At 39.4% G+C, this 13541-nt stretch overlaps 1 protein-coding gene across 1 annotated transcript in view; it reads right to left on the bottom strand.

Annotated features, from left to right (window-relative positions):
• Positions 1–1024: 1024 nt before the first annotated feature.
• LOC133418655 (collagen alpha-1(XII) chain-like) overlaps positions 1025–13541 on the bottom strand; it is a 191174-nt gene continuing 178657 nt past the window's right edge. The window contains exons 74-76 of the mRNA XM_061707468.1: positions 10985–11053; positions 9802–9972; positions 1025–1575 (exon numbers count right to left, since the gene is read on the bottom strand). Of these exons, the coding sequence (XP_061563452.1) occupies positions 1481–1575; positions 9802–9972; positions 10985–11053 (335 nt within the window). The 3' untranslated portion in view covers positions 1025–1480. The remainder of the gene's footprint in view (positions 1576–9801; positions 9973–10984; positions 11054–13541) is intronic.

The following is a 13541-nucleotide window of genomic DNA, read 5'->3' as shown; positions in this document are numbered from 1 at the left end:
CACATCTGCAGTTCAGACGCAGCAACAACATCATTCTTTCTAGTCGTCGCAGGTTTAAAAACCACAATCCAAACTGAGACACTGACAGGAAGTGATGACAACTATATTCTGGTTACAGACAAAATGAAATAACAAAAAAAAACACGTACTAAATATACACCACAGACATGCAATTCCACCTTTGGTAAAACTAGCTGTGACAGAATAAAAGAAAAACTGATAAATATCAAAAGTGTAGAGATACATAGTGAAAAGTGGAACCTCCTTGAATGAGACGGTTATGCATGAAAAAAACCCACAATCGTCTTCTGCAAAAACACAATCTTACCAGGAATATTTGTCTTATTTCTAGTTAAATTTCTCATTTTTAGTCAAAAAATCTCAATTCACTTAAAACAAGACTCATTACCAGATCAATAACTTATTTGACAATTTTCACCTGTTTCAAGTACATTTTTACTTGAAATAAGTAGAAAAAAATAAAAAATAAAAATAGTAGAAAATAAAAAAATAAAAAAGTAAGAATAATTAAAAATAAAGAAAAATAGAAAAATAATAAAAAGAATATAATAAAAAGAGAAAAAAAGAAGAAGAAAGAAAATAAAAGAAAAAAGAAAAAAGAAGAGAAAAAATTTAGTAGAAAAATCTGCCAGTGGGACAAGATTTATCTTATTACAAGCAAAGAAATCTGGCGGTCGTTGGTCTTAACAAATATTCTTGTTAAGATTTTGAGTTTTTGCAGTGAGTTTATTACAAAATGCGGCAGTTTATTACAAAATGAAATGACAAAGTTATTACATTTTGGACGTTTATTACAAAATGCGCCGTTATTACAAAATGCGGCTCAACATGCCTCCACTGCAAAAACTCAACATTTTAAGAATATTTGTCTTATTTCTAGTTAAAATGTCTCATTTTTAGTAAAAAAAAAAAAATCTCATTACACTTAAAACAAGAGTCATCACTGGAAAAAACAACAATTTTCTACTTATTTCAAGTGAAAATTTACTTGAAACAGGTGAAAATTGTCAAATAAATTATTTTTCTGGTAATGACTTGTTTTAAGTGTAATAACTAGAAATAAGACAAATATTCCTGGTAAGATTTAGAGTTTTTGCAGTTTATTACAAAATGAAATGACAAAGTTATGACATTTTTTGGACGTTTATTACAAAATGCGGCTCAACGTTTCTCCTCCTCTGTCGAGAGTCCAAACCCTTCGTTCTTCCTTCGCCGCCACAGAGAGGAAAGTTCTCAAACTCTTCCAGAAAAACCCCAAGCTTTGCTTTTCTTTTCCCGATGCTAGCGAGGTGTCGAACCTCGGCCGCCTCGGCGTAAAAATAATCAATAATCCCCACAAACAAACAGACACAGGTGGAAAGTGGAAAAGCAGAGAAAAAGAAGCGAGCACAGCTTGTGTTTACGGCGCCATCGTTGCCGCTACGGCGCCATCGTTGCCCTTACGGCGCCGTCGTTGCCCTTACGGCTTCGTTGCCGTTGCCGTTAGCGACCTCTTGCGGCGGCGCTGGTTTTGCAGCAGCTGGTCTTCCTGGCCGACGGCGACCACCGGGTTTCCTGCTTGGATAGATAGTCGTGTTGGCCGGATCCGTTTGAGCGTCACAAAGTTTCCTCTCACATCCGTCTCAGCATGCACAAGGAGCTACGCTAGCTAGCTAGCTTCGCTGGATAGCGGCTAACCGCTAGCATGGGTTAGTAAGCAGGAAGGGGGCGTGGCCACAGGCTGGCGGGTGATGTCACTATTGGGCCCCGATTTCAGCAGCGCAGGCGCCAAAAAAAACATCCCCAAAACTTCTAAACTGCATAGAAATGTGTTTATTTTATATGAAAAAACGAAATGCTTTGATTTCAAGTTTAAAGTGCTTTAATAGCGTTAAACTACGACAACCATGCTAGCAACTGAAATGCTACGTATGTCCACATCAGCCAAGATGTACTGTATGCAAGTAAATATAAATATAACTACAGGTGAAGCCGGAAAAATAGATATATGGTGTAAAAGGTAATTTATTTCAATAATTAGACTTAAAGGTGAAACTAATATATTAGTCTCATTACATGCAAAAAATGCAAAAAATGTGGCGTAGAATTTTCAAATTGGCCGAATTTTCAAATTCACCGAACGAATTGTTACAGATTACTTTTGTAATCCTGTATTTGACCCGGTCTTTGTACGTTTTAACCGTATAGAAATGTAATTCTTGCCATTGTAAGAATGATATGAACCTGCTGGATCTACTGCCCTTACTTTCTAACAACTACTGCTTTCTATTATTTCACCTCTTTTCTTATCATTTTATTTCATTTGATTTGTTATTTACTGTTTAATTTTGTCTTGCTGCTTTTAATGTTGATTAAAATTCACTTGTAAGGCGTGTTTGACTTAAATTAATTTGCAGGATACGACGGTTTTGTTCAGAAATGTGCACCCACTGTTTCTCCTGCTCCTTTTGTTTCATAAAATAATAAAAAGCATCTGCCAGTCGGCAGATTTGACATCCGAGCTGGATCACCCTAAAGTTTGGGGGCAAATACAACCTAATGTAACTCATTCCTCATGCCTTTATTTATTTAGCTAAATTTAAGCCAAAATCCCTCCAGCACCGTGATTAAATGCATCCTCTGAGGATTAATTGGCGAGCCAGCTAGGAGATAATATCTGCCTATGATCGGATGAATCTCGGGAATTAAACTAACATCTGAACAGAACTGTATAAACATTCCTGCCCCCGCTAGCTAGCTAGCTAGCAGACATCCCTGTGGTTGGATGAGAGAAGGATGAAGAGGAGGGTTAGTGTCTGAGGAAGAAGAGAGGAAAGGTTTCCCCCCGGAGAGGTTGATCAGCGAGCAGAGGTTAGCGAGCAGAGGTTAGCGAGCAGAGGTTAGCGAGCAGAGGTTAGCGAGCAGAGGTTAGCGAGCAGAGGTAAGCGAGCAGAGGTTAGCGAGCAGAGGACGCCACGTACGACGTTACACTGCAAAAACTCAAAATCTTAACAAGAATGTTTGTCTTATTTCTAGTTAAAATGTCAAATTTTTAGTCAAATTAATCACATTACACTTAAAACAAGACTCAAAAACTCAAACAACAACAATTTTCACCTGTTTCAAGTAGATTTTCACTTGAAATAAGTAGAAAAATCTGCGAGTGGAACAAGATTTTTTTGCTTGTAATGAGAAGATAAATCTTTTTCTACTTATTTCAAGTGAAAATTTACTTGAAACAGGAAAATTGTCAAATAACAAGTTATTTTTCCGGTAATCAGTCTTGTTTTAAGTGTAATGAGATTTTATGACTAAAAATGCGACATTTTAACTAGAAATAAGACCAATATTCCTGGTAAGATTGTGAGTTTTTGCAGTGCGTCTCTGTTAATCCACCTGTGTTAGTATTTGTTTGCTTGTTCTTGTCGTTTTTTGCTTTCATGCTCCTCTGACGGTTCTTTGTTTCGGCGTCGGGGCTTCGGGATGCAAACACAGGCCGTTAGACGAGGCGGCGAGGCCTTCGCCGCCGCTGGTTAGTAGCACGTCCCTCTTTGTGCTGGTTGGTTTTTCAGTTTCAGTTTGTTAATGTTTCCTTGGGTGCGGTTTATCCTTTAAAACGACTCTAAGGTGCAACGAGCGAGTGTTTCAGCGACAGGACTGGGGTGTTTGTTTCAGGAAGTCAGTGAAAGCAGCACAGGCGGCGTTAAAAGTCTAACCTGGAACAGCCAACAGAGGATGGAAGGTGTCAGTCAGAAAACAACCGTCTACAACCGTCAGCTTCATGCAGACGTTTCAGGAGATGCACCGGTTCCTGCGAGAGCTCAGTCGTTGGTGGAATTCTGATTTTGATTCACCGCAGGAATAAATTTGCCTTAAAGTGCTTCTGTCCACTTTAATACCAAAACTAGAAGGAGTGTCTACGCAGAAGTCGATTTCGGACCAACAGACGATCAGATCAAACACGACGAGACAAACGGACTCATTTGGTTGCTGACTGCAATCGAGGAGAAGTGACGGGTGAAGTGGCGAGAACAAGGCTCGGCTACTTCGCAGAGATCGTTTCTGACGGGGGCGGCAGGTTTACGTCGGGACGACACTATAACATCTCACTATAACACTATAAAACGTCACCATAACACTGTAAAACGTCACTATAACACTATAAAACGTCACGATAACACTGTAAAACGTCACTATAACACTGTAAAACGTTACTATAACACTATAACACGTCACTATAACACTATAAAACGTCACTATAACACGTCTCTATAACACTATGAAACGTCACTATAATACTATAAAACGTCACCATAACACTATAAAACGTCACCATAACACTATAAAACGTCACTATAACACTATAAAACGTCACTATAACACTGTAAAACGTCACTATAACACTATAAAACGTCACTATAAGACTAAAACGTCACTATAACACTATAAAACGTCACTATAACACTGTAAAACGTCACTATAACACTATAAAACGTCACTATAAGACTAAAACGTCACTATAACACTATAAAACGTCACCATAACACTGCAAAACGTCACTATAACACTAAAACGTCACTATAACACTGTAAAATGTCACTATAACATAGTAAAACGTCACTATAACACTGTAAAACGTCACAATAACACTGTAAAACGTCACTATAACACTGCAAAACGTCACTATAACACTAAAACGTCACTATAACACTATAAAACGTCACCATAACACTATAAAACGTCACCATAACACTGTAAAACGTGACCATAACACTGTAAAACAAGTTCAGTCGAGCTCAGTCGTTGGTGGAATTCTGATTTTGATTCACCGCAGGAATAAATTTGCCTTAAAGTGCTTCTGTCCACTTTAATACCAAAACTAGAAGGAGTGTCTACGCAGAAGTCGATTTCGGACCAACAGACGATCAGATCAAACACGACGAGACAAACGGACTCATTTGGTTGCTGACTGCAATCGAGGAGAAGTGACGGGTGAAGTGGCGAGAACAAGGCTCGGCTACTTCGCAGAGATCGTTTCTGACGGGGGCGGCAGGTTTACGTCGGGACGACACTATAACATCTCACTATAACACTATAAAACGTCACCATAACACTGTAAAACGTCACTATAACACTATAAAACGTCACGATAACACTGTAAAACGTCACTATAACACTGTAAAACGTCACTATAACACTATAAAACGTCACTGTAAAACGTCACTATAACACTGTAAAACGTTACTATAACACTATAACACGTCACTATAACACTATAAAACGTCACTATAACACGTCTCTATAACACTATGAAACGTCACTATAATACTATAAAACGTCACCATAACACTATAAAACGTCACCATAACACTATAAAACGTCACTATAACACTATAAAACGTCACTATAACACTGTAAAACGTCACTATAACACTATAAAACGTCACTATAAGACTAAAACGTCACTATAACACTATAAAACGTCACCATAACACTGCAAAACGTCACTATAACACTAAAACGTCACTATAACACTGTAAAATGTCACTATAACATAGTAAAACGTCACTATAACACTGTAAAACGTCACAATAACACTGTAAAACGTCACTATAACACTGCAAAACGTCACTATAACACTAAAACGTCACTATAACACTATAAAACGTCACCATAACACTCTAAAACGTCACTATAACACTGTAAAACGTCACCATAACACTGTAAAACGTCACTATAACACTAAAACGTCACTATAACACTGTAAAATGTCACTATAACATAGTAAAACGTCACTATAACACTGTAAAACGTCACAATAACACTGTAAAACGTCACTATAACACTGCAAAACGTCACTATAACACTAAAACGTCACTATAACACTGTAAAACGTCACTATAACACTATAAAACGTCACCATAACACTGTAAAACGTCACCATAACACTGTAAAACGTCACTATAACACTGTAAAACGTCGCTATAACACTATAAAACGTCACCATAACACTGTAAAACGTCACTATAACACTGTAAAACGTCACTATAACACTATAAAACGTAACTGTAAAACGTCACTATAACACTGTAAAACGTCACTATAACACTATAACACGTCACTATAACACTATAAAACGTCACTATAACACGTCTCTATAACACTATGAAACGTCACTATAACACTATAAAACGTCACCATAACACTATAAAACGTCACTATAACACTGTAAAACGTCACTATAACACTATAAAACGTCACTATAAGACTGTACGTCACTATAACACTATAAAACGTCACTATAACACGTCACCATAACACTATAAAACGTCACTATAACACGTCACCATAACACTATGAAACGTCACTATAACACTATAAAACGTCACCATAACACTATAAAACGTCACTATAACACTATAAAACGTCACTATAACACTATAAAACGTCACTATAAGACTAAAACGTCACTATAACACTATAAAACGTCACCATAACACTGCAAAACGTCACTATAACACTAAAACGTCACTATAACACTGTAAAACGTCACTATAACACTATAAAACGTCACCATAACATAGTAAAACGTCACTATAACACTGTAAAACGTCACAATAACACTGTAAAACGTCACTATAACACTGCAAAACGTCACTATAACACTAAAACGTCACTATAACACTATAAAACGTCACCATAACACTCTAAAACGTCACCATAACACTCTAAAACGTCACTATAACACTGTAAAACGTCACCATAACACTGTAAAACGTCACTATAACACTATAAAACGTCACCATAACACTGTAAAACGTCACCATAACACTATAAAACTCACTATAACACTATAAAACGTCACTATAACACTATAAAACGTCACTATAACACTGTAAAACGTCACTATAACACTATAAAACGTCACCATAACACTGTAAAACGTCACCATAACACTGTAAAACGTCACTATAACACTGTAAAACGTCGCTATAACACTATAAAACGTCACTGTAAAACGTCACTATAACACTGTAAAACGTCACTATAACACTATAAAACGTCACTATAACACGTCTCTATAACACTATGAAACGTCACTATAACACTATAAAACGTCACTATAACACTATAAAACGTCACTATAACACTGTAAAACGTCACTATAACACTGTAAAACGTTACCATAACACTATAAAACGTCACTATAACACTGTAAAACGTCACTATAACACTATAAAACGTCACCATAACACTATAAAACGTCACCATAACACTATAAAACGTCACTATAACACTATAAAACGTCACTATAACATTGTAAAACGTCACTATAACACTATAAAACGTCACTATAACACTAAAACGTCACTATAACACTATAGAACGTCACCATAACACTGCAAAACGTCACTATAACACTAAAACGTCACTATAACACTAAAACGTCACTATAACACTGTAAAACGTCACTATAACACTATAAAACGTCACCATAACATTGTAAAACGTCACTATAACACTGTAAAACATCACAATAACACTGTAAAACGTCACTATAACACTGCAAAACGTCACTATAACACTAAAACGTCACTATAACACTATAAAACGTCACCATAACACTCTAAAACGTCACTATAACACTGTAAAACGTCACCATAACACTATAAAACGTCACTATAAGGCCCAATCCCAATTCTCCTTCACTCGCCCTTCTTTTCTCCACTCGCACTTCTTTTCTTCCCTAAGCCCTAAAAAAGAAGGGGGAGATTTTAGGGCACTTGAGATCTAGGGCACTTGGCCCAGGTGCCTGTCCCAATTCTCCTACTCCCCCTCGTTTTCATCCCTTCCCTGATCAGGAAGCAGAGAGCCAAAAGCTGTTTTAATTTCAGCTGTAGCGCTGTTAATATGGCACTTTATTAAGTTTTAATATTTTTTCAGGTATAATGGTAACCTTAAGATCCCCAACCGGGGCTCAGTTTATCCAAATAACGCCTGTTAAGAAATTTGACCCGATGTTTTCGGAGATGAGAAGAGCCGCCGGCCCCGGGGAGCAACCTCAGCTCACAGCCCGAGAAGAGACGTCTCCGCCGGGTCAGGCTGCTCCGTCAGCCCCGGGAGAGAAACTCTCTCCCGGGACGCAGCTCTGTTGAGAATCACGCCGGCTGAAATAAATCATTTAGGAATATGTTGGTTTAATAGATTAAATCTAACAGTTGTAGCTACGCCTGTTAAGAAATTTGCTCCGAAATTTAGAGATTTCTGTCTGCCGGGTCCGGAGCTTGGGTCCGCGTTAAATCGACGCAGAGCTACGGCGTAGGTTGCGTAACCTCCGCCGTAGGATCTGCGTTGGTGTAACGCGGAACCATAAATCCCTTTATTCTGGCGTGATCTTCCGCAACTTTATCTGAGAGTGTGTAAATTAGCCAGATAACAGCTGGATTACTTTGTGGTTTCTGAAGACTATTATATCAGAAACATCCAAAACAAATCTGACAAGTCACAGGATTATTTCTCTCTATTTCTCTGAGACCAGTCTGCCTGTTTGCCTTCGGTCGGCGAGTCAAATCGACGCAGAGCCTCTTTTTTTCATACCCCCTCGCTCGCCAAGTCAGCATCTGAAATCCCTCGATTTGAAGGGGCTATTCTCAGCCCCTAGCCCTCGTTATGCCCCCTCCCCCTAGGTGAAAAGAGGAATTGGGACACCACTACCTTCACGGGAACGCGCAAAAGTTAGGGTTAGGGAAGAAAAGGAGGGCGAGGGGGAGTATTGGGACGCACCCTAACACTATAAAACGTCACTATAACACTATAAAACGTCACTATAACACTGTAAAACGTCACTATAACACTGTAAAACGTCACTATAACACTGCAAAACATCACTATAACACTAAAACGTCACTATAACACTATAAAACGTCACCATAACACTCTAAAACGTCACTATAACACTATAAAACGTCACCATAACACTGTAAAACGTCACCATAACACTATAAAACGTCACTATAACACTATAAAACGTCACCATAACACTGTAAAACGTCACCATAACACTGTAAAACGTCACTATAACTCTGTAAAACGTCACTATAACACTATAAAACGTCACTGTAAAACGTCACTATAACACTGTAAAACGTCACTATAACACTGTAAAACGTCACTATAACACTATAAAACGTCACTATAACACTGTAAAACGTCACTGTAACACTGTAAAACGTCACTATACCACTATAAAACGTCACTATAACACTGTAAAACGTCACTATAACACTATAAAACGTCACTATAACACTGTAAAACGTCACCATAACACTGTAAAACGTCACTATAACACTATAAAACGTCACCATAACACTATAACACGTCACTATAACACTATAAAACGTCACCATAACACTATAAAACGTCACTATAACACTGTAAAACGTCACTATAACACTATAAAACGTCACCATAACACTATAAAACGTCACTATAACACTATAAAACGTCACCATAACACTATAAAACGTCACCATAACACTATAAAACGTCACCATAACACTATAAAATGTCACCATAACACTATAAAACGTCACCATAACACTATAAAACGTCACCATAACACTATAAAACGTCACTATAACACTGTAAAACGTCACTATAAAACGTCACTATAATACTATAAAACGTCATTTCGTCTTTTTTCTCGACTTTTTCCTGGATCCTCCTGGATCGTAGGGAGTCCCTGGGAACCGGTGCAGCTCCTGGATCGTGGGGAGTCCCCGGGCGTGTCCGTCAACCTACCTACGTATCCCTGGCCGTTGTAAGGAATTCCCACGCACTGGGACGAGTCGCAGTAGCCGGGGGGGCCAGGGGGGCCGCGGACCCCGGCGTAGCCCGGGCGTCCGGGGGGGCCGCGGGGCCCGGCCGAGCCCGGGGGTCCTGAGGGGCCCGTCCTGCTCTCGCCCGGAGGACCTGCAGGCAGAAAAACACGGCTAAAGTACCCGCAGGCAGAAAAACACGACTAAAAACACGGCTAAAGTACCCGCAGGCAGAAAAACACGACTAAAAACACGACTAAAGGACCTGCAGGCAGAAAAACACGACTAAAGGACCTGCAGGCAGAAAAACACGACTAAAAACACGACTAAAGGACCTGCAGGCAGAAAAACACGACTAGATTGTGAGTTTTTGCAGTGCAGATAGACTTGCAGATCATCTGCGTAACATTGAAATGAAAGGTTGTAGCCTGTAACAGACCGAGTGGTAACATGACGTCGTCGTGTGAATCGCTGGAGGAAAAAAAGGGCTCCAGCAGAGTTCTGGGATCCCCGGACAGATAATTACAGCTGTTCTGGTTCTGGGATCCCCGGACAGATAATTACAGCTGTTCTGGGAACATCTGGAAACGTCGTGGACGAGAGACGCTGCTCAGCTGACGGTTCACTTTTTAACGCTCCGACCGTCGTAGCCGAGACGGAGCAGAAAACCAGGCTGCTAATCCCTTTTCCACCTCTGTGGTGGGACCAGACGAGGAAAACCTCCCGACCCCGAACACAAACCCCCAACCCGCCGTCTGCCGTTCAGCTATCAAACCCAAACCCCCAACCCGCCGTCTGCCGTTCAGCTATCAAACCCAAACCCCCAACCCGCCGTCTGCCGTTCAGCTATCAAACCCAAACCCCCAACCAGCCGTCTGCGGTTCCAGCATCAGCTGAGCTCAGGGTTTCTGCTGCTGAAGCAGCCGGGACTCCAGCCCGGTTCACTGTGGGGGGCCATGTGGTGTTCCGGGTTCAAACGAGGTTCAAACGAGGCCTCTGGCGGCGTAAATACGTGTTTCTGGGTGGGATATGAACCTACGGGGCCTCGCGGGCCCTTCTGGCCGACGTAGAGACGTGTTTCTGGGTGGGATATGAACCTACGGGGCCTCGCGGGCCCTTCTGGCCGACGTAGAGAGATGTTTCTGTGTTTCTGGGTGGATACGTACCTACGGGGCCTCGCGGGCCCTTCTGGCCGACGCCGGCGACGCCTCGCTCTCCCTTCTCTCCGGCGGGACCTGAAGGAGACGTCGGTGGTGAGTTCAGGGACTCAAGAAAACAACAGCTTAACAAGAAACAACAAAACCTTCTGTCTTAAAATAAGAATTTCCCCTGCTCCTTCAGGATGTCGTTATGCCCAACCTGTTTGTAAGAGTCTTTTATCCCCTCTGCTGGCTATTACATTTATCCTTATGAATGTGTTTGGTTTGTGCATTTAGGTACTGTGTACCTTCTAGGAATTATAACATCCGGTGTTTGTGTAGACTGTTTTTAATTAATTTATTTATTGGTGTCACCACTTTTTAATGCAAACAGCTGCCAACTTTCTCTCTGTGTTTCTACTGGATGTGTTATGTGTTTGTTATGTGTGTTTTTGTTAGGTGTGTGTTTGTTATGTGTGTTTTTGTTAGGTGTGTTTGTTATGTGTGTGTGTGTGTTATGGGTGTGTTTGTTATGTGTGTGTTTGTTATGTGTGTGTTTGTTATGTGTGTGTTATGTGTGTGTTTGTTATGTGTGTGTTTGTTATGTGTGTGTGTGTGTGTGTGTTTGTTATGTGTGTGTTTGTTATGTGTGTGTTTGTTATGAGTGTGTTTGTTATGTGTGTGTGTGTTATGTGTGTGTTTGTCATGTGTGTGTGTGTTATGTGTGTGTTTGTTATGTGTGTGTTTGTTATGTGTGTGTTATGTGTGTGTTTGTTATGTGTGTGTTTGTTATGTGTGTGTTTGTTATGTGTGTGTTTGTTATGTGTGTGTGTTTGTTATGTGTGTGTGTGTGTGTGTGTTTGTTATGTGTGTGTTTGTTATGTGTGTGTTTGTTATGTGTGTGTTTGTTATGTGTGTGTGTGTTATGTGCGTGTGTGTTATGAGTGTGTTTGTTATGTGTGTGTTTGTTATGAGTGTGTTTGTTATGTGTGTGTTTGTTATGTGTGTGTTTGTTATGTGTGTGTTTGTTATGTGTGTGTTTGTTATGTGTGTGTTATGTGTGTGTGTGTGTGTTTGTTATGTGTGTGTGTGTGTGTGTGTGTGTGTGTGTGTGTGTGTGTGTGTGTGTGTGTGTGTTTGTTATGTGTGTGTTTGTTATGAGTGTGTTTGTTATGTGTGTGTTTGTTATGTGTGTGTGTGTGTGTGTGTGTGTGTGTGTTATGTGTGTGTTTGTTATGTGTGTGTTTGTTATGTGTGTGTTTGTTATGTGTGTGTTTGTTATGTGTGTGTTATGTGTGTGTTTGTTATGTGTGTGTTTGTTATGTGTGTGTTATGTGTGTGTTTGTTATGAGTGTGTTTGTTATGAGTGTGTTTGTTATGTGTGTGTTTGTTATGTGTGTGTTTGTTATGTGTGTGTTTGTTATGTGTGTGTGTGTGTGTGTGTGTTATGTGTGTGTGTGTGTGTGTGTGTTTGTTTGTTATGTGTGTGTTTGTTATGTGTGTGTTTGTTATGAGTGTGTTTGTTATGTGTGTGTTTGTTATGTGTGTGTTTGTTATGTGTGTGTGTTTGTTATGTGTGTTTTTGTTATGTGTGTGTTTGTTAGTTATGTGTGTGTTTGTTATGAGTGTGTTTGTCATGTGTGTGTTTGTTATGAGTGTGTTTGTTATGTGTGTGTTTGTTATGTGTGTGTTTGTTATGTGTGTGTTTGTTATGTGTGTGTTTGTTATGAGTGTGTTTGTTATGAGTGTGTTTGTCATGTGTGTGTTTGTTATGTGTGTGTTTGTCATGTGTGTGTTTGTCATGTGTGTGTTTGTTATGTGTGTGTTTGTTATGTGTGTGTTTGTTATGTGTGTGTTTGTTATGTGTGTGTTTGTTATGTGTGTGTTTTTTTACGTGTGTGTTTGTTATGTGTGTGTTTTTTATGTGTGTGTTTGTTATGTGTGTGTTTGTTATGAGTGTGTTTGTCATGTGTGTGTTTGTTATGTGTGTGTTTTTTATGTGTGTGTTTGTTATGTGTGTGTTTGTTATGAGTGTGTTTGTCATGTGTGTGTTTGTCATGTGTGTGTTTGTTATGTGTGTGTTTGTTATGTGTGTGTTTTTTTACGTGTGTGTTTGTTATGTGTGTGTTTGTTATGTGTGTGTTTTTTATGTGTGTGTTTGTTATGTGTGTGTTTGTCATGTGTGTGTTTGTTATGAGTGTGTTTGTCATGTGTGTGTTTGTCATGTGTGTGTTTGTCATGTGTGTGTTTGTTATGTGTGTGTTTGTTATGAGTGTGTTTGTTATGAGTGTGTTTGTCATGTGTGTGTTTGTTATGTGTGTGTTTGTCATGTGTGTGTTTGTTATGTGTGTGTTTGTTATGTGTGTGTTTTTTTACGTGTGTGTTTGTTATGTGTGTGTTTGTTATGTGTGTGTTTTTTATGTGTGTGTTTGTTATGTGTGTGTTTGTCATGTGTGTGTTTGTTATGTGTGTGTTTGTCATGTGTGTGTTTGTTATGAGTGTGTTTGTCATGTGTGTGTTTGTTATGTGTTTGTTTGTCATGTGTGTGTTTGTTATGTGTGTGTTTTTTTACGTGTGTGTTTGT

The sequence above is a fragment of the Cololabis saira genome, chromosome 18 (genome assembly GCF_033807715.1).
Source record: "Cololabis saira isolate AMF1-May2022 chromosome 18, fColSai1.1, whole genome shotgun sequence".
In the NCBI taxonomy this organism is placed as follows: domain Eukaryota; kingdom Metazoa; phylum Chordata; class Actinopteri; order Beloniformes; family Belonidae; genus Cololabis; species Cololabis saira.
Note: the sequence above shows the minus strand (reverse complement) of the source record. Positions and strands in the feature narration are given on the sequence as shown.